Genomic DNA, 26,635 nt, shown 5'->3' with positions numbered 1-26,635 from the left:
CTTGCTATAACAAGGGAGTCAGCCACCATCACCTGCATTTGGCAGAGACTCAAGGCAGGCAAGAGGAGGGGAGAGCTTTAGAAGGAAAACAGAAAAAGCCTCAGGTGTGCCCTGGTTGGAGGTTGTTGGCACAGGGAAGCTGGAGGTGGACTAGATAGAAGTGGTACGTCCTGTGTAATTGCTTCCCATACCTTTTGCTGTTGAGTTGATTCCGACTCATAGCGCCCCTATAGGACAAAGTAGAACTGCCCCATAGGGTTTCCAAGGCTATAATCCTTACAGAAGCAGATTGTCGCATCTTTCTCCCACAGAGTGGCTAATGCGTTCGAACCTTTGACCTTTTGGTTAGCAGCTGATCACTTAACAACTGTGCCACCAGGGCTAATTGGCTAGACGAACAGGAGTGGGGTGGGGGCAAAAATTAGGGAAGCTGGTAGTCACTTACCAAGTCCTGCCTGTTCTGGCTTGATTGCTGCAGAGATTGTGCTTGGGCTTCCTAGAGCTAACGCTGCCTCACCGACAAGAGATTAAATGTACAAACAGACAGTGACCAGAGCATCTATGACAATAGAACTCTGATTGACATAAGATGCCTGGGAAGCCAAACCACAGCTCATGTTTAAACCAAAAAATGTAACTGAGTAAGAATTGAAAATTTAAAGACTAGAAAGACAAAATGCTAGTGTTTCATTTCTTGAACCTGAGTCTGCTTTCAACCAGAGAAGTCCTGGGCAACAAGTACAATGAAATGAAGAGCCTTGTCATGCTCTCTCATGTATGCATGCATCCCTGCACACACCTACACACCTCTACACACAAACAGTTGTCAGCTCTGCATGCCCATGTGGAATGCACAATTTGACAATATCTAGAGCAGTTCACAGAACATTCTTGAATGCATTTATTGGTGCAAGGGAGAAAGTAGCCAGAGCTAGAGGGCAGAGAGTTCAGGTGTTTCCATTTAGGAGCACGGAGACATTGAACACCGAGCACCCACTGCCACCTCCACCATCCCAGGCAGGTGGAACATCCCATGACAGCCATGGTGCCCTCTGGTTTCTGGCTTCCCCCATTTGTCTTCAAGATGAGTGAGCCCAAACAAGTGTGGCCATCAGGATGGGGGCCCATTGACTCAGGGTGCTGTTGTGAGGCAAGAGCGCTGCCTGGTGGGGGCTCATGGGTCCTCGTCCCTGAAGAGTGTCAGGCTGTGCTTCTGTATGTGTCCCAGCAGGACTTGTCCTCGCCGCTCCAGGGTCTGGAGAACCTGCTTCAGGCCCTGGGCCCCGCCTTGGCTTTCCCAGAACACCGGGTCCATCTGCAGGGACTTGAGCAGCATATTCTGTAGACAGCCTGATGCAAGGACCTTCACAGCAGACTCAGGGAACCTGGAGGAAAGGTCCCCGAGCCCCCGAAACACAAAGGAGAAGCAAAAGTAAACTCAGAGAGTTTCAGAGAAAGGGGAAGCCAGCTGGCCAGGACTTTCACAGCTGGGGAACCCTGGCAAAGTCGCCTTCAAAGTGTCCTGAGCCACACCTGCTCCCTGATTAGCGGAGACCCCTTTGGCCCACTCTGCTGTGAAAGCAGGGGCAGAGCTTTCGGAATGGTCCCATCCCTCAGAGAAGCTGGGGGAATCAACATTTCTGCCCGGGTGCAATGCCCACTGCTCTGCATGGCAAATGCTCTACATGGGAAGAGCCCCAGGAAGGCCGAACTGGCTGCCAGAAGTCAGCAGGGAAGGGTGGGGTCCCAGGCTAGCGCTCCCACCCAGGACAAGGGAAGGGCTATCTTTCTCATACCCCAGCTTCTGCAGGGCCAGGAGGCCCTCTGTACATTGTGGAGGCTAGGACACTCCACCCAGGGGTTGGCGGACCTGATGACTGCACCCCGACTCTGCTTTCCCAGGGCTGGGCTCTCTGCCCCACCAGAAGCTCAGCTCTGACAGCTTTTGTCTGATGGTCTGGAAACCTCTCAGGAGCCACGGTTCAAGGTCCCACAGCCTGTAGCAAGGCCTTTAAGCCTCAGTTCCTTGAACCTCCAACTCCACCCAGCCCTTTGCTCTTAGTCTCCTTGCCTTTGAACCTTACCCATCTATGCCCTCCAACAGCCGAAAGTTCAGCTTGTCCTCAGGGTGCTGAAGGTTTCCCGCATTATCAATGTAGACTAGATGGGATGGATCACTGCTCCGGACCTCAGGGAAAGAAGATGGACAGAGACAGGGAGTAAGGGTGCAGCAGAGCTGGCACTTATCGGCTCTGGGAAGGCCGAGTGGTTTGGGGGCCCTGAACTATCAGTCCCACAACCCATCCTGCTACTGCCCAAATGGTTTCCACGTACTGGTTGCTTACTCTGTGCCGGGCACTGTGCAGACAAAGTCCTTCCAAGGCATTTCTGAATGAATCTTCCCAGCAACCTTCGGAGGTGGGCACTAGGATTAGCCCCATTTTATAGGAGTGGAGGCACAAAGAAGTTAAGCAATTTGCATAGGATCACCCAGCTAGTAAGTAGCTGGGCTGATTTCAAACCTAGACTGGTAGCTGTAAGCCACAGCACCATCGTGCTAAACTGCAATGCAGAGGGACTAATTGCTGGGTTAGTTACTACTGAGAAGACAGTCACCTTTCAGTTTCCCACACCAAGTGGCTGAAGGGGTGAGGAGCCTGGGCAAGAATCTGCAAGTGCAGACTAACATACTCAACAGGGCCATCTGGGTTCACAATGTATCACACATGCACATGCTTACATACACACACGTGCTCATACACACATGCTCACCATGTACACACTCTCACGTACACACACATACACTTACACACGCTCACCACCTGGGTGCCGCTTGTGCCTGCACACCTGGGCATTCCCCCACGCACCACAGGTAACACACCAATGTCCGTTACCTTCTGACAGCACTGACTATATTTCCACAGGAGAAGGATTTGGCTTCTGCTAAGCCTTTTCAAAACTAAAATCAGCAATAGGGAATTCTTTCGTACCTTTAAAAGGGCACTAGGTGTTGTATCTTTAAGAGGGTACTAGGTGTGGCTGGGAAACCCCGGTGGTGTAATGGTTAAGTGCTACGGCTGCTAACCAAAATGTCGGCAGTTCAAATCCAACAGTTCTAATCCAACAGGCGCTCCTTGGAAGCTCTACAGGGCAGTTCTACTCTGTCTTATAGGGTCACTATGAGTGGGGATTGACTCAGTGGCAATGGGTTTGGTTTGGGTTTGAGGTGCACACACTTATTCCCACATATTTGCCAAAATTCCATGGTAATTTCTCATAATCTTCTCCAGTGACCTAGGCTTGAATTATGAGGTTGTTTGTCTCCAGAGCCCCAGCTTCCCCTCTCTTTGCCTCTTCTCCCTCCTCACCTCCCTCCATACATCAGGGATCACCTTTTTTTTCAAAATCTGGTGACTCTTCCCTCTGAAAACTGTCTTAAAGGCCCTGTGAAATGGCTGCCCAGCAAGGGGTGAGTGACAGATATTGAAGCTTTACCTCTCCCAGGGATATTTGCCTTTTATCAGGGAAGAGAAGAGGTGACCCTGGGGGACAGGGGCCCAAAAAATCCCACCACACAGTGGGCCCACGTGGCAGCCCTGGCCTCCAGGGTCAGTGTGGCCTGCCTGGAGCTCAGTCCCAGCACCACACTGACAGCCACCCTCCAAAAGTAGCTGGCCAAAGTGGGGCTGCAGACACTAGGCCTCGTCAGGACAGTAAGGTGGAAAAGGCTTCCCCAGGTGGCACCTTGCTTCTAACGCAGAAGTGGCTGTTAGGCCACACCGGCCCCTCTCTGATGGCCACTTTCCTTCCCACCCTGGTCTCCAGCTCTAACTGGAGGCAGCACCGAGTTTCTCTGGTCAGTACTGCCCTGGGGGACATCAGGGTATTGAGTTGGAGCCCTATTGCTGCCACCAACCAGCCGCGGGGCCTTGAGAACTCCTTCTACTCCCCAGGCCACAATTTCCTCATTTATATGCACAGTGAGGAAGTTTGACTCTCAGACTTTGACTCCTGGAGCCCTAGGGGTTCCCTGGAGTCTCTTGGGGGTCATAGGGCAGTGGCAATGGTGAAAACAGGGCTCCAGACCCCCCTCCCTGACTTCACCTCAGCCACATTCTCAAAGCTCCGTTTTGCCAGTTTTATAAATTGGAAACATTTACTCAAAGGAAGGGTTCTCCTGCCAAAAAGAACAGGATTGGGAAATCGCAGCATCAGATGACCTCTGAAACTCAATAACTGGTTTCTGAAGGAGACAGGAAGACCCGGGCTGGGCTGGCGAGGAGACGTACCAGGATGTGGACCAGTCGCAGCTCGGCAGGGTTCCGGCATTTTTCCCGGAGCCTTTCTTCCACACAGGGGTCTGAGGGTTCAGGCTCAAAGCCGCAGCAGTAGCGATCCAGGCGGTCATGGACCTGTGGGGACACCCAGCCTCTGAAGGAGTGTGGCAGGGCACCTGCCTCCACCAGGCCCAGTGCCAAGGCCGCCTGGCCTGCCGCTCCCTGTGACCTCAGGGCCACACCTCCACCCACTCAAGGGGACTTAGGGGCTGGGACAATCCTCAGCAGCTCTGTGCCGGTCAGCACTGTTGCTGGCCTCTAGCTAGTAATGGGGCTTCTGCTCTGCACCTCTGGCCAGCTCACCCTGCACACCAGGAGCTGTCCACTCCCCTCTCAGGCCAGCATGGGTTTCTGCCCAGTGCCTGCTGCCTCCACGCCTGGGCTTAAACTACACCACTGCTCCTGAGCTCCAGCCTGGGGCCCCTGGGCCTCCAAATGCCAGCCACCTGTCTGCCTGGGGAGGACCACATAGGGCTTTATTTTTTCTTTAAGCACCAAATGCTACATCATGGTATTTCTCCCTTCTTCGGAGACAAAAGTCCCTTTGCAATTGTCTAGACAGTGCTTGGGCAGACAGCTTGCACTCTGCAGTAGGCCTGAATCAGTGTCAGGAAAAGAGGAGGGCATGCCCGTTACAGCCTCATTTTCCACTGGATGGCCTAAAGTGAGCATTGGCAAGTGTGTGGGGTCAGTTCTAAGGAGCTTAACAGAGTCAACACACTCCATGTCTCAGAGTGGATCAAGGAATTCCTATGATAACATCTTCTGAGTCCCTGGCTGGTGCAAATGGTTAAGCTCTCAGCTGCAAACTGAAAGATTGGAGATACAAGTCCACTCAGAGGTACCTGGCAAGAAAGACCTGGCAATCTGCTTCCAAAAAACCAGCCATTGAAAACCCCGTGGAGCACAGTTCTATTCTGACATGCATGGGGTCGCCATAAGTTGCAATCAACTTGACAGCCACTGGGTTTGGTTATAAGGAAAATGAGGCTTATCTCTAGCAGGAAATCTTAGGCAGGGCAGGCTTTGTAGATTTAGCAGCTCCAGAATGTCCTGACAGGACTCAGGGTTCTTTCTGCTTTCCACTCTACCACCCACAATGCTAACAACATCTCAGTGTTGTCTCAGGAAGTCTACAGGTGACCACTTTCCCCACCCATGTCCAGTGGGAGAGAGAGAACAAGAGAGAGAGGAGAAGACGGAGAGGGAACCTCTCCCCCCAGCCGTGGAATGGACGTCTGCAACTCCAGCCTCACTCAGGTTAGGACACAGGCTCATCCCCAGAAAAAGAGAGGCCACTGAAAAATGCCGATGCCCTGATCAGCTGAAGCTAGGATCCCTGCACCTGTCACCTCTGAAGCCAGGAAGGGTGGAAGTTGAGTCAAATCAGGGCTCTACTAAGAAGGAACACAAGGCAACCAGCTGAGTCCACCACAGCCCCCATGTCCTCATTCAGGCTACTGATAAAAGTGTTGACCTGCTTAAATGCTAACAAGCAGCCATCTAAGATGCATCAATTGGTCTCAACCCACCTGGAGCAAAGGAGAATGAAGAACACCAAGGTCACACAACAACTAAGAGCCCAAGAGACAGAAAGGGCCACATGAACCAGAGACCTACATCATCCTGAGACCAGAAGAACTAGTTGGTGCCCGGCCACAATCGATGACTGCCCTGACAGGGAGCACAGCAGAGAACCCCTGAGGGAGCAGGAGATCAGTAGGATGCAGACCCCAAATTCTCATAAAAAGACCAGACTTAATGGTCTGACTGAGACTAGAGGAATCCCGGCAGTCATGGTCCCCAAACCTTCTGTTGGCACAGGACAGGAACCATCCCCAAAGACAACTCATCAGACATGAAAGGGACTGGACAGTGGTTAGGAGAGAGATGCTGATGAAGAGTGAGCTAATTATATCAGGTGGACACTTGAGACTGTGTTGGCATCTCCTGTCTGGAGGGGGGATGGGAGGATAGAGAGAGTTGGAAGCTGGCAAAATTGTCACAAAAGGAGAGACTGGAAGGGCTGACTCATTAGGGGGAGAGCAAGTGGGAGTACGGAGTAAGATGTATATAAACTTATATGTGACAGTCTGACTTGATTTGTAAACGTTCACTTGAAGCTCAATAAAAGTTAAAAAAAAAAAAAAAGTATTGACCAGAACCCTGAGAGTATGGCCCCTGGACACCCTTTCAGCTCAGTAATGAAGTCACTCCTGAGGTTCACCGATCAGCCAAAGATTGGACAGGCCCAGAAAACAAAACAAGACTAGGGGGCCACACCAGCCCAGGGGCAAGGACTAGAAGGCAGGAGGGAAGAGGGAAGCTGGTGATGGGGAACCCAAGGTTGAGAAGGGAGAGTGGTGACCTGTCATGGGGTTGTTAACCAATGTCCTAAAACAGTATGTGTACTGACTCTTTAGTGAGAAACTAGTTTGTTCTGTAAACGTTCATCTAAAGTACAAAAAAACAAAAAAGTTATGCTATGATGGGAAAAAAAAAAAAAAGTGTTGACCAGGACAGCCCTGCAACATGCCACCAGAGACCTCTCAGCCATTCAACTGGTTTTAAATCCACCTGAAGCTAGTATCATGGAGCCCTGGTGGCACAGTGGTTAAGCACTGAAAAATCGATGGTTCGAACCCACCAGCCCCTCCATGGAAGAAAGATGTGGCAGTCTGATTCCATAAAGATTACAGCCTTGGAAATCCTGTGGGGCAGTTCTACTCTGTCCTACAGGGTCATTATGAGTCAAAATCAACTTGACAGCTGCGGGTTTTGGTTTGGTAAAGCTAGTATCACACCGTCTTAGTTCTCCATATTGTCCTTGATCTTAGCAAGGAGATCCAGCTCCAGGCTTTCAACACAGTCGTTTAAGTGCAGAGATCAACAAACTTTTTCTGTAGAAGACCAGGCCAGATAGTAAATATTTTAGGCTTTATGGGCCATAAGGTCTCTGTCACAACTACTTGACTCTGCCAGTGTGGTATGTATTGAATACATTATAGATAATATGTAAACAAACGGACATGGCTGTGTTCCAATAATTATTTATGTACACTGAAATTTGAATTTCACAAAGTTTCATATGTCACAAAATATTCTTTTTTTCCAACCATTTAAAAAAAAAAAAATGCAAAAACCATCCTGGGCCGTGCAACAACAAATGGAGGGGAGGATTTGGCCTGCACTGTGGGCCATAGTTTGGTTTACTGACTCCTGGTTTGGAGCCTAGATAGATCTGGGGATAAATCCTGGCGTCACTCTGTCCTGTCTATGTGACTCAAGGGACTCATTTAACCTCACTAAACCTCTGGTTTCTCTTCCACAAAATGGGGCCATGACATCCCTATGGGCTGCTCTGGGACCACACAAGATGACGATCTACATGAAGCAGGGAGGGGGCTGTCGTGGAGAGTCTTCAGTTGTCTCCAGCCCTGGCAGGGACGGGCCCAAAGGGGAATCTTAGGAGTTCCCTCCCAGGAAGCCTTGGCCTCACCCCAGCTTACTTTGGCTAAAGGCTCGAGAACAAGGGTCTGACATAAAGTAAGTGTTTTGATGGACTAGACACTCTTCTATATGCAGGCCTAGCTTCTGGACCACAGACGGATCTGGGCAACACAAACCTACCTGTTGAGTCCTCTTTGACTGGGAGAGTAAATGCCAAGGCCGTTCTAAAACCAGTTGCCGTAAAGTTAGTTCCAACTCATGGTGACCCCATGTGTCAGAGTAGAACTGTGCTCCACAGGGTTTTCAATAGCTGATTTTCTGGAAGTAGATCACCAGGGTTTTCTTCCAAGGCACCTTGGGTGGACTCAAACCTACAACCTTTTAGTTAGTAGCTGAGCACATTAATTGCTTGCACCACCCAGGGCCACCAGGGCAGATCTAGCAAGGTGAAATGTAATAGCTGCTCTGGACTTGGCTTCATGTGTGATGAACAGCCAGCCAAACCACCCTCCTCCTGCCAGACCCTCCCTGACCCGTCTCCACCGGGCTCTGCAGAAGATTTCACCCCAGAGCTGCGTTGATTTCCAGAGGAAGCTAGAAGGAATATTGGCCCATACAATACGTGCGGTGCTAGCTTCCCAAAACCTACACCCATTTGAATGTTAACAGGAAGGGCCTGGCCAGGTGCAGTTGCCAGTTTGATTATTTTGCTACGCTGTCTGGTTATTTTTTTCCACTGAAGAGAAATTCAGTTTAAACAGCAGCATACTAGTAACCAAACAGGACCAATGTTAAATTTCATTCCCATATTCCTTCAGAATTTGATTCTTTTTCACTTTTTTGGAAAAATGAGAAACTCCTTGGCAGTGTTGCTTTTCTGATCCAACGTAGCAATACTGCGTGATCATGATGCTGCATTATAGTTTTTGCTTATTTTTAAAATAAACAGTTATAAAACCGTTACTCCATGCCAGGCACCACTCTGGGTGCTTTACCTATTGCAACTCATTTATCTCCCCCAACAGCCAATAGCTATTATCCCCATTTCAAAGATGAGGAAACTGAGTCACAGAGACTGAGTAATGTGCCCCGGGTCACCTAGCTAGGAAGTGGTGGTGCCGAGATTCGAACCCATGCACTCTGGCTTTCAACCACTAAGTCAGACTGTTCAGCCGGCATGTGTGCCCTTGGCATCAGGTTACAAGTTCCTTGATGGCAAAGATGAAGACGGTTCAATATGATGCCCAGGACCCAGCACACATTTAGAAAACCTAGAGGCTTAGTTGAAATCTTTTGAATGAATGAATGAAGCGAGCAACTGGCTGACAGGAGGAAGGATATATTGGGTCTTCACGTGAGGACCGTGACCACTGAAAGCCTGCTCATAGCACCCTACCTCCCTGCTCAGGATGCCGACACCAGAAGGCTTCAGAGGAAGGCTTGGCTCTGCAAACAGGGTGGGACGAGCCACTGAAGTCAGGCCAGGAGGTCAGTGGAGGAGGGGACATCAGGCCCAGCTCTGGGGGAGGGGTGGCCCCATTCTCTAACCAGGCCCTCCAGGCTCCTGGGCTAGGACAGGTACCAAGGGCCTGATCTGGGTCTGGTGGGTTCCAGGAGATCCACCTGCTGTCCCTGGGGGCCTGCACCCTTCTGGGTGGAAAGGATGGTTCTCGACTAGGGCAGGCACCCTGCTGGAGACAGAGTCACGAAGTGGCTGGAGGCAGAGGGGTGCTAAGCCCCCTCCCCTACCCCAGCATCTCCCTCCGTGGAGGGCAGCAGCGTCAGCCCACACTGACTGACTTGCTTTGAAGAGGACAGAGTGTGGGGAGGGGCAAGTTGCTCGGCGCTGACTCACACTTTCTGAGGACTCACCCTGCAGTGCTCCCCACAAAGGGCAGCCTTCTCAGGAGGCTCCTGGGAAGGAACATCTGGATCTCCTCATCTGCCCAAGCCTGAGGCCAGAGGTCAAGGCACTAGCTTGGACTTGTGTGACTAGACCGGCTGCTGGGGCTTGAGGAGAGGGATTGAGAAGAGCCAGAGCTTATTTAGGAGCCCTGGTGGTGCAACAGTTGAGCCCTCAGCTACTAAAGGAAAGGCTGGCAATTCACACCCACCCAGGGGCTCCATGGGAGAAAGACCTGGCAATCTGTAACAATTACAGCCTAGAAAACCCTATGGGGTAATTCTACTGTCATACGGAGTCGATTATGAGTCAGAATCGACTCGACGGCACCTAGCAACAACAGAGCTTATTGAAGACATCTGTAGACCACTCTCAATTTTGGACGGCAACACACAAAACCAGTGGCGCATTAAAAGAGAAATCCATTAGGGAAAAGTAGGTTCCCACCAGGAAGCGGGATGAGTCACCGTTAGGACATCTTTCACAAGAAATCCCCATATTAGCACACCACAGGGAAATTAATGTGATCTCCTCCAGGGATATTTGAAAGGCATTTGATAAAATTATACATTTTATACATTCCTGACATGAAGAACTCTTAATAAGGCAGGAATAATGACTAGTTCTGTTTCATATCTTCAGTCGAAAGCCAGCATAATGTTTAACGGTGAAACATTAGAAATAGTCCCAAGACTGTAAGAAACAAGTCAGCACCATTATCCCTTTAATATTTAACACTGCTCTGGAGGCACCAGTCAACGTAATGAGATAAGAGAAAGAAAGAAGAGGAAATGAGAAGACAAAGCGATGTTCACTCCGGATGAAATGACGGTATACTTGAAAAACCCAAGAGAATAAACTGAGCAACTGTTAGAAGCAATACAAATTTAGTAAGGTAGCCAGTAACGGAATTAATATTACAGAAATAAAGCAGCTTTAATACAGGCAAGGAGCTACTGTTGTCGTTAGTTGCCCAAGTCAGCTCCCACTCGTGGCATCCCCACGTGTACAGAGTAGAACTGTTCCATAGGGTTTTCAAGGCTGTGATCTTTCAAAAGGAGATTGCCAGGCCTGTCTTCCAAGGTACCTCTGGGAGGGTTCGAACCACCAATGTTTCGGTCGTTGTTAGGTGCCGTCAAGTTGGTTCCAATTCATAGCGACCCCATGTACAACAGAATGAAACACTACCCGGTCCTGTACCATCCTCACAATTGTTGCTGTGTTTGAGCCCATTGTTGCAGCCACTGTGTCAGTTCATCTCATTGAGGGTCTTCCTCTTTTTCACTGACACTTTACCAAGCACGCTGTCCTCCAGTGACTGGTCCCTCCTGATAACATGTTCAAAGTACATGAAACAAAGCCATCCCTGCTTCTAAAGAACATTCTGGATGTACTTCCTCCGAGACAGATTTGTTCATTCTTCTGGCAGTCCATAGCACGTTCCATATTCTCCGCCAACACCATGATTCAAAGGCATCAATTCTTCTTCGATCTTCCTTATTCATTGTCCAGCTTTCACATGCATGTGAGGCGATTGAAAATACCATGGCTTGGGTCAGGCGCACCTTCGTGCTTTTTAACACTTTAAAGAGGACCTTTTTTTTTTTGAAGCAGATTTGCCCAGTGTAAATACATCATTTGATTTCTTGACTGCTGCTTCTGTGGGCATTGTGGATGCAAGTCAAATGACATCCTTGATAACTTCAATATTTTTTCCGATTATCATGATTTTGCTTATTGGTCCAGTTGTGAGGGTTTTTGTTTTCCTTTATGTTTAGGGGTAATCCATACTAAAGACTGTAGTCTAACCTTTCAGTTAGTTGAGTGCTCAACCATTTGCACCACCCAAGGACCTAAGGAGCTACTAGCCAGGACATAAAAGGAAGAAGAGGTCTCATTTTGAATGCCCACAGAAGTTCAGAAGTTGAAGTACCCACAGGTAACACAACATGAAGATTCAGCTGAAGAAAACTTTAAGATGCTTGAACGTGAATAAATAGACATGCTTGTTCTTGGCTAGAATTACTCTAAATTTTAGGATATAAATTCTCTCTATATTAGTCCACAAAAATTTAGTTTGCTTCCAGTAATATCCCAAAAAGATTTGGGAAAGGGGAGAAAGTAACAAGCTGACTCTAAATTTTATGTGAAAAAAGTATTCAAGACTATCAGGAAAATTCTTAACAAGAGCAATGAAAAGAACAAGCCATCCAGTTTTTAATATAATATGTAAACCTTAGGAATTAAAACCATGTGATTCTGGCATATAAATACGCCCACTCCTCACTTATCTTTTCACTTATCAACATGGTTAAGTTCCAAAGACCAGGTCATTCTGTGAAAATTGGCATTATGCCAAAATGGAGGATGACTACATCATTATGTAACTGCCAAACCTGGCCCAGTTGGCACAAAACCTTAACCATCACAGCCAGTGTTACTCTCACCTTGCACCTCGGTGTTTGTTACTTCCAGGCATACGTCGTTAATGCACAAAATAGATAGTAGATTTTTTTTTACTGTTTTCGTAAATGCAAAATGTCAGATAACAAGATAGTCAATAAATGAAGAGTAGGAAAAGAAAAGAGTCCAGAAATAGACCTTAATACATATGGAAATTGGCTATCTGATAAAGGTAGCATTTCAAATCGGGGGAAAGATTGATTATTCAACAAATGGTGTTGAGACATTTGAGTTGCCATGGTGGTGGTGGGAGGGGGAGTTGTTTCATACTTTATCTCTTACCCCAAAAATAACTTCCAGGTGGATGGATGATATGTGAAACAATAAAAGTACACGTGAAATCATGGAAGAATTTTTTAAATTATCCTAAAGCTAGAATGACTTTTCCAAAGCATGATATACAAAACTAGAATTTATAAAAGAATAGCTTGATAATTTTAACTTTTTTTTAATTTCTGTACAGAAAAAGACTACGAACAAAGCTTAATGACAGTTAAACCTGAATATGAGCAGAAAGTTAAAAATAAAATAAAAGGCTTTTAAACAGAGGCAGGACTAGGGTGTCAGGGGACGCTCACTCTCAGGGTCCTGCAAGTGCCTGGTATGCACAGGAGAGTAAGCGCCGCCTGAAATTTTTGTACCTTGGGTACCTCCCCTTGGCTCATTCATTAGTTTTCTACTACTGTGTTATGAATTATCAAAAGTTTAGTGGCTTAAACACACACACACACACACACACATTTATTATCTTACAAAGGAGCCCTGGTGGTACAGTGGTTACACTCTCACCTGCTAACTGAAAGATCGGTGATTTGAACCCACCATCCACTCCACAGGAAGAAGATGGGGCAGTCTGCTTCCATAAAGATTATAGCCTTGGAAACCCCATGGGGCAGTTCTGCTCTGCCCTATAGGGTCACTATGAGGTGGAATCAACCCAACGGCAACAAGTTTTGTTTTGTTTATCTTACAGATTTGGTGGGTCAGGAGTTCACCTCGTTTGTCCTGGGCTCTCTGCTCAGAGCCTCACCAGACTGAAATCAGCCAGCGCCACAATCTCATCTGTAGCTCAGGGTCCTCTTCCAAACTCATTTGGGTTGTTGGCAGAAATCACTTCCTTGTGGTTGTAGGACTGAGGTCCTGGAGGATCTCAGAGTCTTCCTGGAGGCCTTCCCTCCTGATAGTCAGTTCATACCATGGCTGTTTGCTTTCTTCCTTGAGCCAGAAGGAGGATCTCTCTGATGCTTCATCTTCTTTAAAAGACTCACCTGATTAAGTCAGGCCCACCCAGGACACTCTCCCTTTGGATGAATTTAAATTTAACTGATTAGTAATCTAATCACTGGAGTGATATTCCATTCTATTCACAGGCCTTGACCACAGTTAAGTGGAAGGGTTTATATTAGGGTACAGTAATCACTGGGGGCCATCTTAGAATTCTGCCTATCACACCTCATCCTCATCTAGGCCCTGCTTTTAAATTTATGAAAAGATGTTCGGTGTCATTCATAATTAAAATTTTGTTGTTGTTGTTGTTGTTTTTAATCTATCATAGTGGCAAAGATCAAAGAGATAGATGTTAACCAGTGTTGTTAAGGGGTGGGGAAGTAGGTGCTTCATACATTGCTGGGAAGTGTAGAACTGTTGGGAGGGCAATTTGGCTATGTTTACTGAGCTGTTTGCCACTCCCAATCTAGGTGCTGACCCTATGGGCTGTATCATCCCTGCCCTCTGGCTTCTGGTTGGGTTTGGCTGGTGGGAGGCACCAGCAGGAGACTGGAAGGTCAGAGAAAAGAGAGGTCTGGGCACGTTTTCCTTACTCTCTGCCTGCTCTGGGCTTCTTTTCTGGTACTGGCTGTACCCCTCCTCCACCACAGCTCCTGTCAGGCAGCCCCCTTCCATGACCACAGTGGCTTTCTACCTTCCCCTTGTCCATGCAAGCCTAAGGGCGGTAAGGCTAGTCTCTGATGCTCTATCATTTCTTATTCACTCCCTGAACCCTGCCGACACCTCCGTAACTGGACCTTTCATTAAAATCTCTTCCTATGGACCAACTGGGTTAGATTCCATTTCCTGCTGGGCAGATACATCTATCAAAATGGGAAAAAAATGCCTCTCCCTTTACCAAGCAATTCCATTGCTAGGATTTTATTCTACAGTAAATTTCGGATGATAAAAAGACGTATGTAACTAAGGATTTGCAGGCATAGCTGTTCCAAGGAATGAAGCACTGGAAAGAACATAACTTTCTCAATGGAAAGGAGAGAAGTGGATGGTAGTACAGCCAAACAATGAAATACTTTGTCGCCATGATATACTTTTAACTGGGACAGAAAGAAATCCTGGGCGTGGTATGTTACAGTTTGTGTTAAGGGGGGGTAGGATTAGGTATGTGTAGATATACTTGAATGTGCTGGATTTTTCTGGAGTGACACAAGGAAGGCTAGTGACCAGTTGCCTTTGAGGAGGGAGAATGGGGGACTGGAATTCAGAACAGGCAGATTGTACATTCCTTCCCTGACATGAGACTTGGCCATTGACTTGCTTTGGCCAATGGAATAATAGATGTGACATTGGCAGAGGCCTTAAATGTGCTTTTGCAATTTGGTTGGGCTCTAGGGCTTCTTCCATTCCCCCTCTAAGAAGTTTGCCTCAGGCATTATCTCCTCTTCAGCCTGGGCACCAGAATAAGACATAAAGAGCAGACCTGAGCCCAGCCCACAGCTTGGCACCAAGCTCAGCTGAGCCCAGTTTACCCAGAGACCCTAGAGTCAAAAATAAAGGGCCGGTGTTTTTAGCCACTGAGCTTGGGGAGGTGTGTTACACAGCATTTTTGCAGCAATACCTAACCAGTACAGAGTGTTCTGTGGGATTTGTGAAGCATGGGTGTGATTTGTGGGGCATGTATGTGTGCAGTGCTTGTGTATTTTGTGTGTGGGTAAATGGTATGTTGTACCAGACAAAGAAAAGTGAGGCTTTATGATGCATAAAACAAATGAGCAAGCACGCCCCAAAGCAGACTGTGTACCAAGCTTATACTCAGCCCCCGACCAGAAGGTACCTCAGTTTCCTCTGCAGGGAACCCCAGAATTTGCAGCCCTGCCTCTCTCTGACTTGCCAGTGGTTTCTAGGAAGGTGGTGGCAGCCAGAGGAGTGTTTGACTTGACTAGTGTTCAGCAAACCAGGGAAGGGGTGGCCTGAGCCCAGCCGAACCCAGCCCAGCAGCATCTGATCACACACCCAACCTGTGTGTGCCTTGGCTGCAGAGACTTCGGTCCCCACAGCAGGGCTTGGCAACTGCAGGAGGGTCCCACACCACAGCCATAGCAGGGACAGAGAGGCTCTGTGTGGAGCAGAAAGCTGCAGTGTACACCTCAGCCAGCTGGGGCCTTGTGAGGAGCGGTGCCTCAGAGCCCGAGACCCCCCAGCTTCGCTGCAAGTGTCCATCTTCCTGCTTTTGTTCATAACCATCCCAATGGTGACTGAATGAATGGGTGAGCTTGGAGTCAGACTGTCCAGGCTGCATCTCAGCTGCATCAGCTGTGACAAGTCACTTAACCTCTTGGGCTTCAGTTTTCTCAAATTTAAAATAGAGATTGGAATAAGTTTATTCCTGTAAAATGCCGAGAGCAATGCCTGCTTTTTATTAAGGGTGTGCCGCCTGCCAGGAGCTGTTTGGAGGAAACTGCATGAAGGATCTCACTCAGTCCTTGCAGAAACCACCTGACTCAGGCTGGACTACCCCAGAAACAGACCTTGAGACAAGGATCCAAGTGAAATAGGTTATTTGTGAGCTAACTCCAAGAAAAAAAGTAGGGAATGGGGAATTGAGACAGGGAAGGCCACCAGTTAACACTGTGGCTACCTGGGGTTCAGTCCTGCTGGGGAACTCTGGGAGACAGTATAGGACACACCCTCAGACTTATCCCAGCAAGGGAGCTGGAGTATTTATGCACCAATTCCCATCAGTCCTTGGTTAAGGGCTGCTCCGGGAGGTGGATGACTAACCTTCTCTGCCCAGGACTGTCCCAGTTTTGGAATCCCTGGATGTTGCAAATGATTAAGCTCTTGACTACTAACCGAATGGTTGGTGGTTTAAATCTACCCAGAGGTGCCTAGGAAGACAGGCTCGGCGATCTGCTTCTGGGGGTCAGAGCCTTGAAAATCCTATGGAGCAGTTGTACTCTGCACACAAGGGGTCACCATGAGTTGCAGCCAACTCAACGGCAACTGGTTTGGTTTTGATTTTTTGTCCCGGCTTTAGCACTGAAACTTCTACGATCCTGGGAAGCACCTCAGTCCCAACCCAGGTGGCTGTTCAAGCTACCTAAAAAAAAAAATACCCATTGCCATCGAGTCGATTCTGACTCAGAGTGATCTTCTAGGACAGAGTAGAACTGCCCCGTAGAGTTTCCAAGGAGCGCCTGGCGGATTTGAACTGCCAACCGTTTGGTTAGCAGCTGTAGCATTTAACCACTAGGCCACCAGCGTTTCCACCACTACGCCAACCCACTATGCCAGCAGGCATTAATTCCCCAGCACTTCCAGCCTGTCACACAGCAGGGTAGAGAAGGCTCCAGGGCCAAGATTAAGCTCTCTGTTTCCTCAAAGGAGGTTCCTACAGAAATGGGCTGGCTCGGTGTGCTTGTAGTGCACATATCCACCACACTCTGAGCTTTATTCGCTTTCTGTCCTAATTTGTTCCTGGCAGTTTCCTCACGTGTGTATCCTCAGCTGACATCAGTCACAGGCTGGTTGTTAACAGGCCGGCCAGTAAATAACGGATGCCTGGAGTCCACCAGTTAACCCCTGCTGCCCTGACTCTCCTTCCCTAGGATCTCAGACTGCCCTTCATCCAGCAAGTCCAGGGTTAATTCCTGCACAACAAGGACCTCATCCTCTGGCCAATGGCTGGAGTTCCTTCTCATTCCTCAGCACCCTAACTAGACCAGAATCATCCCCCTTTCTCTCTCTGTCTACCTTTCTGTCTCTCTCTCTCTGGGGTATCTCTCTCACATACACACATACTTTATTTTAAAATGATGCAACCATTTTGAATCCTTGTTGAATCAAGGATGGTTATAAACAGTGGTGTGCTGTTTGGTGTGTGCTGTTGAGTTGATTCCAACTCATGGCAACCCTACAGTTAGTTTACATAATTTCATTTTTAATAATGGCTGTATTTAACAACCAGCTGAATTTCTGAAATTCCTGAAAATTTTAACAATCAGCTCTTGTGAACTGATCCAAGGTGGCTCCAGCACATGGCTGGATGAATAAACCCAGAGGCAGAGAAATAACAAAAGCATGTGCTGGGTGATCAAAGGACAAGGACGTCAGGGAGAGTCACCGCCATCTGTCTTCGGGTGGACAGGTCAGGCCTCTCCACCTGAATCCCCTCCACCTGAATCCCACTTCTCCCCATACCTGCCTGCCTGGCCCCACCTACCTGCAGCAGGAAGTCGAAGAGTGCCAGGCGTGCCCACTCGGCGCGGTGGATGCCCAGGCACAGGGTCTGGCCTGGCCGACTGCAGCCATGCACCAGCAGGGCCTGGTACTGCAGCCAGCCTAAGGCCAGAGAGTTCTGGTCGTCGTCAGGGTCAGCCAGGTGCTGCACGTCCGGCGCCCACCAGATGAGGGGCCTTGCGCTACCATCCGTGTAGCGGTACGGCAGCAGGGGACTGTGGAAGCGCCGGGCCACTGCAGGCAGGCTCCGCCGCAGCCCCAGCACGCGGTCCACGTGGAAGGACAGGACCTCAAGCAGATCCCCGGGCCTCTTGATGAGGCCGCAGAGCCCCTGGGAGCAAAGCCGGCTGAGCCCAGGAGCAGATGTGTCCTGAAGGGCACCCTCGGCAGAGAGGCTGACCTGCAGCACCTGCCCGTGGCCCGGGACTCGGGCCTTACCCACCACCTCCCCGTGGGCCAGCAGCCCAAGTGTCTGCACATCATGCTCTGTGAACCATGGGGGAACCTGTGTGGCGGTCCTCAAGCCCGTCAACAGCCCAGGGGTCTCAGTGTCACACCAGACCGACCCTTGCAACTCCCCAACAGAGCCAGGCCACGGATTAGCCCCCCGGGCTGGGGCAGAGTCCCTGGCATGTTGCCCACCATCCAAGGCTCTTTTCTCAGCTCCTGGCAGCTCCCTGCCTTCAGCTGAGTGAGGCTGGAGGGTGGGTCCAGCAGTAGCTCTCCAAGTCCGGAAAGTGGTCGTGTTGTTCCCTGTAAGCCGGCCGACCAGCGTGCCCGTCTCACTCTGTGTCTTTCGGATGGGACTGTCTGGCTCACACGCTACCGAAGCAATGTCCCTCCGGACCCTACTTGGATGCCTGCTGTCCCCTCCTGGGGACTTCTTGCTTCTCTCCACTCTCCCTCTGTGGTCTTGCTCCTCAGCACAGACCAAGTTGGAATTCCTGGGCAAAGCCAAGCCTCTCCGAAACCCCAGGCTTCTTGCCCGCTGCCTCCGGCTGAAGCTCAGAGCCTGCCGGACATGGGGGACAGGGGAACCAGTTATCCCCTGGGGCTCCATGGAACCAGGGTCCGGGCCGGCGGCTGGATGCAGTGGGGGGGAACGGATGACAGCCACCACAGACAGGGTCATCAAGAGGCAGAATGTCATCACTGACCGTCTCTTGACACGCAGCCTTCTCCAGAGCCACGGTGCCTGGGAGTGGAGGAAGTAGAAAGAGAAAGTTTGAGACCTGGGAAAGATGTCAACCCCAACCCCCAGAACAATGACAACAGAGACAGGGGGCATCTGGGTACGTGAGGGAGTGTAAAGAGAGTCTAGGTCAAGAAACATCTAGCTGCTCTCAAGAGAAGAGATGGGCAACCCCAGTTGACTCCACCAGGCTCCAAGGCTTAGCTTGCTCTGCCTCCTTGGGGTAGCCTCCCCTGGTGCCTGCAGGCAGACTGGCTTCTCCCCTATGGCCTCCACTGCCCTTCAGTCAACACCCATTTGGACATGGTCACCAGGAACCGTAAGAGTCTCTTTCCACATCTGTCCCCCACTACCAAGTCCTGACCACTCTTTTCATCTCCATGTGATCCCTAGGGCCCATGTGGCAGACTCTAGTTGTCTCACAAATATGCTCTTCCCTTCTTCCAGGACACACAGCCATCTAGAAACCCTGGTGGCCTAGTGGTTAAGTACTACGGCTGCTAACCAAGAGGTCGGCAGTTCAAATACGCGAGGTGCTCCTTGGAAACTCTATGGGGCAGTTCTACTCTGTCCTATAGGGTGTCTAGGAGTCGGAATCAACTCAGTGGCGGTAGGTTCGGTTTTTGGTTTATGGCCACCTAGCTAAAGATGACTTTCTCCAGCCTCCTTTGCAGCTGGGTGTGGTCATGCGATTTAAGTCCTTGCCTGTGGCAAGTCAACCACTTTTGCCTGCCTCACTTGCTTAAAAGGAAACTGACTGCCCTGGCCTTTCTCTCTTCCCTTTTTCTGCAGGTTGGCACACAAATGAGGCAGCACAAGCTCCATACATAGGTAGGAGGGTCCCAAGTAGCGTTTGAAATCAGCTGGTTTTCATAATGCAGACAGACGCTCCTTCTCATGCACCACCCAGCCAGGCTGTTCCTGCATATATGGCTGGTCGGCATGGTTCCTTGGGTATCATGGCCTCCTCTGCTTCTCTAACCCTGAGGGCCCAGCTGGGGCCTCTGGGCCACAAAGGTCACCCCCATTTCTACACCCTTTTTTGCATATAAGAGATGGAGATTTTGCTCCTCAGTGTGTCTCTCACCTTCAGGTGTATTTTTGTTGGTGCTATCTGAGATCTGCCCCCACTAGGGTCTCTCCTCCACTCTCTCACTTCAGCCACCACTGCTCCTGCATGAACTTGACTGCTTTTTACATCCCTTCCAAGTATTCTGGTGTCTGCCTCCTAATGCAGCTGAAAAGGGGATTTGCGTTTTGTCTTTCATTCTCTCTGTTGCTTTTGGATAGTTTCCAGTAGAAGAGGAGAATGCAGGGTTTAGACCGCCCTGTTCCTACCAACAGTCCTTGATGGCATGTTTTTAAGAAGCAAAGGAGCATTCCTTTACAGAATGCAGTGACTGGGCCACCCCACAGACTGAGGAGCCACAGCACCCAGACAGCCTTGGGAATCCCAAGAATCTTGCTCCCTCTGCACATTTCCACAAGATCCAGGACAGTGCACCAGCTTTGAATGAATAGAGTACAACCTCCAGGTGGGCTGACCACTCAGCACCACTTCCAAGAGACCACCCTTGCAGTCCACCTATTACAGTTAGATTTTTAGGCATCAGGGAGACGGAGCCGGGGCGGGGGGGCAACTAGGTTGACTAGAAGTCCTCCACTTTATAACTAACTCTCTTTCTCCTGTTTCCAACCTGGCTAAAAGGTAGCTGTTATGTATACTTCTGTACACATGTTCTCAAATCACATAAGTCACTATCAGAAATACTTCTATACTGCTTTTTACACTGTTATGATGTTTTTATAATGCTTTTAAACACTTATGTATAAATCACTTATAATGTGAAATTAGAAATAGAGAATTTTTGAACTTAGAAATAGAACCACACATATTTTTATAATGCTCTTTAACCATTAACTGTAAATAATTAGAAAGTTGTTCTAACCTTGAAAATAGATAATAGAAATATGTGAAGTAGGTCATAAATAACTTCTCTAAATTGGGCTATGCACCTGCACTCTGTGATAAAAACATGTAACAACATATAACATTAATCAAATCTCTATGAATTGGCAAAACACAAATATGTCAAGTCCTAGACAAAGCAAGAAGACAAGAAAAAGAAATAAAAGGTATCCAGAATGAAAAAGAATAAAATTATCTCTATTCACAGATGATATGATCCTATATATAGAAATTCCCAAAGAGTTCACAAGAAAACACTTAGAGCTAAAAGAGGAATTTAGAAGAGTTGCAGAGTACAAGGTCGACAAACAAAAATCAGCTGGGTTTCTGTACACCAGCAATAAGAAATCTGACAGGGAAATTAGAGAAACAATTCCACTTACGTAGCATCTAAGAGAATAAAATACCTAGGAGTAAATCTAACCAGGGACATGAAGGGCTTATATGATGAAAACTATAAAACACTGCTGATAGAAATTTTTAAAAACTTAAAAAAAAAGGAAAAATGTTCCATGTTCATGGATTGGAAGATTTAATATTGTTAAGATGTCAATACAACCCAAAGTGATCTACAGATTCAACACAATCCCGATAAAAATTCCAACAGCCTTATTTACAGAAATAGAAAAACCAATCCTCAACTTTATAAGGAATGGCAAGAGGCCCCGAATAGTTAAAGCAATGTTGAAAGAGAAGAACAAAGTAGGAGTACTCACACCTCATGATTTTAAAATATATTATATAGCTACAGGGAAACCCTGGTGGCGTAGTGATTAAGTGCTAAGGCTGTTAACCACAGGGTCGGCAGTTCAAATCCGCAGGCACTCCTTGGAAACTCTATGGGGCAGTTCTCTGTCCTGTAGAGTCGCTATGAGTCGCAACTGACTCAACGGCACTGGGTGTTTTTGGGTATGCAGCTACAGTAATAAAAACAGCCTTGTACTGGTATAACAATAAGCACATAGACCAATGGAGTAGAATTGACAGTCTATAAATAAACTCATATATCTATGGCCAACTGATTTTTTTTACAAGGGTGCTAAGTCCATTCAATGGGGAAAGAAGAATTTCTTCAATAAATGGTGCTGGGAAAATTGGATTTCCACATGCAGAAAAATGAAACAGGATCTGTGTCTCACACCATATTAAAAAACAAATTCAAAATCAGTTAAGGACCTAAATGAACAAACTAAAACCATAAAATTCTTAGAAGAACAAGCAGGGGCAACGCTGTCAGGCCTTGCTTTCAACAATGGATTATTTAATGTAATAACAAAAGCAACAAACAGCAAAAGACAAAATAAATAAATAGGACCTCATAAAAATTAAAAACTTTTGTTCATCAAAAGACTTTACAAAAAAAGTGAAAAGACAAGCTACTGACTGAGAGAATATCTTCAGAAGCAATATATCCGACATGGATCTAACAACCAAAATATAAAAAAACTTCGACAACTAAACAACAAAAAGACATATAACCCAATGGTAAAATGAGCAAAGGACTTGAATAGACATTTCACCAAAGAGGACATTCAGATGGCCATCAAATACATGAAAAGATGCTCAGCGTAATTAGCCATCAAAGATGCTCAGTGTCATTAGCCATCAGAGAGATGCAAATTAAAACCACAATGAGATACCAATTCACTCCCACTAGGATGGCTAAGATTAAAAAAAAAAAAAACAGAAAATAACAAATGTTGGCAAGGATGTGGGGAAACTGGAACCCTTATCCATTACTGGTAGGAATGCAAAATGGTACAGCCATTGTGGAAAACAGTGTGGTGTTTCTTCAGAAAACTAATAATAGAACTACCATCCAAACCGAAAACTTCTGCCGTCGAGTCGATTCCGACTCATAGCGACCCTATAGGACAGAGTAGAACTGCCCCCACAGAGTTTCCAAGGAGCGCCTGGTGGATTTGAACTGCCGACCTCTTGGTTAGCAGTCGTAGCACTTAACCACTACGCCACGAGAGTTTCCTATCATATGACCCAGCAATTCCACTCCTAGATATATACCCAAAAGACTTGAAAGCAGAGACTTAAAAACAGACTTGTACACCAATGTTCATTGAAGCACTATTCACAATAACCAAAAGGTGGAAACAACCTAAATGCCCATCGGCAGATGAATGAATAAAGAAAATGTGGTACATATAAACAATGGAATACTACTCAGTCAGTAGGAGAAAGGAAGTCTTGATACATGCTACAGTATGGATGGAGCTTGATGACGTTATGCTGAGTGGAAATAAGCCAATCGCAAAAGGACAAATATTATGTGACCTCACTTATATGAAAAGACAAGAAAAGGCAAATATGTAGAGAACAAAGTTTATTAGTGGTCACCAGGGGCAGGAGGAGGGGGACCAGGGGAGTTAACGGTGGTGGAAAAGTTGTACTGATTAAGAGTAGCATTGCACAGCCAATTATTTTAAGTGCTGTGAATAAGTCGTACACCTGTAAAACGTTAAACTGGCAAAAGTTGTATGATAGATATATTTACAACAATGACAACAACAAAAAAAAAAAAAGAGTAGCTGCTGAGGCTACTTACGTACAACCAAAGACCTCATGTGATTTGGTTTCTTGGTTTGGAGGTTTAGGGTCATGATTTCATGAAACATCTCAGTTAATTGGCCTAATAAGGTGTTTAGCGGTTTTGTTCTACCACCTAGTTTGTTGCATAGTGCCTGGGGTCTTAACAGCTTGCAAGCAGCCATCCAAGGCACAACAATTGTTCTCTATTCACCTGGAGCAACAGAGGAAGAAGGAGAGTCAGGAATAGGAGGAAGAAATGCAATGTGTGGTGAATTGCCTCCATGAACAACTGCTTCCTTTGCCAGGAGACCAGAGCTGGATGGTGCTCAGCTACCACTGCTGAACATTTTGATCAAAGATTCCATAGAAGAATTCTGATCAAAGGGGGGAAATGCAGAACAGGATTTCAAATTTCCATGGACTCTAAACTTTCTGGAGCCATGGAGGGTGGATGAACCCCTGAAACTATTGCCCTGAGATAATATTTAAACTTTAAACCAAAAATATCCCCTGAAGTCATCTTAGAACCAAGTTTAACGTAGCTAGTAAAAAAGGTCTGCCTTGAGCATTATGCTCTTTTAAGAACTATCTGTATGGGGCCAAATTGACAACAGCAGCTCAGAAGATTAGATAGGAACCTTAGAGGGTAATGAGTTTATTTTAATGAGGGAGGATCAGAAAACAAGGGTGAGAATGGTTGCACAACTTGAAGGATATAATCAATGTCACTAAACTGCACATGTAGAAACTGTTGAATTGGAATATGTTTTGCTGTGTATATTCTCAACAACAACAAAATAAATGAAATTTAGGAAAAAAATGTAAATATGTCATTAAACAATTCCCGTAATTTTTACTTAACTTGGCCTTGAAGTGTATGTAGTAAATAAGAACATAAATATATCATGCCCTAATTAGCAATAATTTAAATCTCTATAAATTAGCAAAACATAACTATGTTATGCAACAATCCCCTTAACTGGCAATAAAACAGACCAATTAGAGTTAAACATGACAGTACACCTGTCACCTAGTGATGGGACACACACAAAGTATAAATAAATTCAGGTACTAATACGTGCTCTGTAAAGAAAAATGAAGCGAGATAAGATGATAACAGGAGTATATGGACCTACATAAAAATAAATGCAGGGGAAAGACTGAAGCCAAAACATATGCAGGAGAGTGAAGAGGAATTTTTTTTTTTTAATGGGAATATAACCATAATACCCACCTTATAGGATTAAATGAGATAAAACACTAGAGCACTTAGCACAGAGCCTGGGGGTTAGACTTCATGTGGACCCAGACTGCTTAGGTTCAAATTTGGACTCTGCCACTTCCTAATGTGTAACTTGGGCAAGTCACTTTAACCTCTCAGTTCCTTAGTTTCTTGGGTTTTACACATATAAACCCGTGGATTTCTGCTTATTCTTGGAGAAGACAAAAGCAAAAGATTTCTCTGACTGTAAATTTGACCCTGTTTGAAAATAGTGGTTTTCTTTTGCTATGTTGATGAGGTCATACCAGAGTACAGTGGATCCTAAACCTAATCCGTTTTGAGTGGCACCTTATAAAAAAGGAAAACAAATACAGAGAGACACACACAGGGGGAAATGCCTTTTGATGATCCATCTACAAGCAAAGGAATGCCAAGGACTTCAGGCAGACACCACAAACAAGGAGAGAGACCCACAGAAGGAACTGACACAGCTAAGACCCTGATTTGGACTTTTAGCGTCCAGAAATGTGAGAAAATAAATTTCTGTTCCTTAAAGCCACCCACTTGTGACATTTCTGTTATTCAGCACTAGGTAGCTACGACAAGGCTCTGACTTCATCACACCTGCAAAAACCCTTTCCCTAACTGAGGTAACATTCACAGATCCCAGGGATTAGAGTGTGGATAACTTTTGGAGAGCCACTTTCCATCCTACTACACATGGGAATCATTTTTAGTGTAAAGAAGATGTCTGTTGCACACCTTGTTCTGGTTGATATAACAACTTGTCCTGAAGCTTTTTCCATACTTGTCCATATACAGTGACCTTACTCTTTAACTGCTACATAATATTTTGCAATAAGAATGTGCCATAATTTCTTTACCCATTCCTCTATTGAAGGATTTTACATCATTTCCTTTTTTTTTTTTTAATTCTAATTTAGATGAAGGTTTACAGAACAAGCTAGCTTCTCATTAAACAATTAGTACACATATTGTTTTGTAACATTGGTTACCAACCCCATAACATGTCAACATTCCCCCCTTCTTGACCTTGGGTTCCCTATTACCAGCTTTCCTGTCTCCTTCTGCCTTCTAGTCCTTGCCCTGGGCTGGCGTGCCCCTTTAGTCTCGTTTTGTTTTATGGGCCTGACTAATCTTTGGCTGAAATGTGAACCTCAGGAGTGACTTCACTACTGAGCTAAAAGGGTGTCTGGGGGCCATACTCTCAGGTTTCTCCAGTCTCTGTCAGGCCAGTAAGTCTGGTCTTTTTTTGTGAGTCTGAGTTTTGTTCTACATTTTTCTCTAGCTCTATCCAGGACCCGCTGTTGTGATCCCTATCAGAGCAATCAGTGGCAGTAGCCAGTCACAATCTAGTTGTGCTGGACTCAATCTGGTGGCTGTGGTAGTTGTGGTCCATTAGTCCTTTGGACTAATCTTTCCCTTGTGTCTTTGGCTTTCATCATTCTTTCTTGCTCCAGATGGGGTGAGACCAGTGGAGTATCCTTCATGACCACTCACAGGCTTTTAAGACCCCAGACGCTAGTCACCAAAGTAGAATGTAGAACATTTTCTTTATAAACTATGTTATGCCAATTGAGCTGGATGTTCTCTGAGAGCACGGTCCCCACAGCCCTCAGACCAGTAATTCAGTCCCTCAGGGAGATTGGAGTTTGGTCTATGGAGCTTCCATGACCTTGTCACTTCCATTTTTTATTCTAACAATGCTGCACCGAGCATCCAGTGCATGAATCTGTAGGGAAAATTGAGGATTTCCCCAGAGGAGGTACCACGGGATGAAGTTGTTGGGCCCCCCTCCTTCTGACTGATGTTAATTTCCATTATATATCAGTTATTATCTTCTTTAATCCTTACACCAACCCAGCAGGGGAATGAGAGTTACATCATTCCTATTTTACAGATGAGAAAACTGAAAGGGAGAGAGTGCTAGTGTTTCCCAGGGTCACACAATTGGCAAGAAAACCAGGAAAAATGGCCATGGACAAAGAAGGCTGTTTGGCCTTTTTTTTCTTTCTAAAAAGAAAAATGTGTTTTCAAGTAGAGTACATAACCTGTCTTCTTAAAGTTC

The 26,635-nt window shown here is 46.8% G+C and overlaps 1 protein-coding gene across 1 annotated transcript in view; it reads right to left on the bottom strand.

Annotated features, from left to right (window-relative positions):
- Positions 1-883: 883 nt before the first annotated feature.
- Positions 884-26,635, bottom strand: part of GASK1A (golgi associated kinase 1A) — a 67,949-nt gene continuing 42,197 nt past the window's right edge. The window contains exons 2-5 of the mRNA XM_049863076.1: positions 17,603-18,814; positions 4,290-4,412; positions 2,085-2,188; positions 884-1,385 (exon numbers count right to left, since the gene is read on the bottom strand). Of these exons, the coding sequence (XP_049719033.1) occupies positions 1,175-1,385; positions 2,085-2,188; positions 4,290-4,412; positions 17,603-18,814 (1,650 nt within the window). The 3' untranslated portion in view covers positions 884-1,174. The remainder of the gene's footprint in view (positions 1,386-2,084; positions 2,189-4,289; positions 4,413-17,602; positions 18,815-26,635) is intronic.

The sequence above is a fragment of the Elephas maximus genome, chromosome 20 (assembly GCF_024166365.1).
Source record: "Elephas maximus indicus isolate mEleMax1 chromosome 20, mEleMax1 primary haplotype, whole genome shotgun sequence".
Lineage (NCBI taxonomy): Eukaryota > Metazoa > Chordata > Mammalia > Proboscidea > Elephantidae > Elephas > Elephas maximus.
Note: the sequence above shows the minus strand (reverse complement) of the source record. Positions and strands in the feature narration are given on the sequence as shown.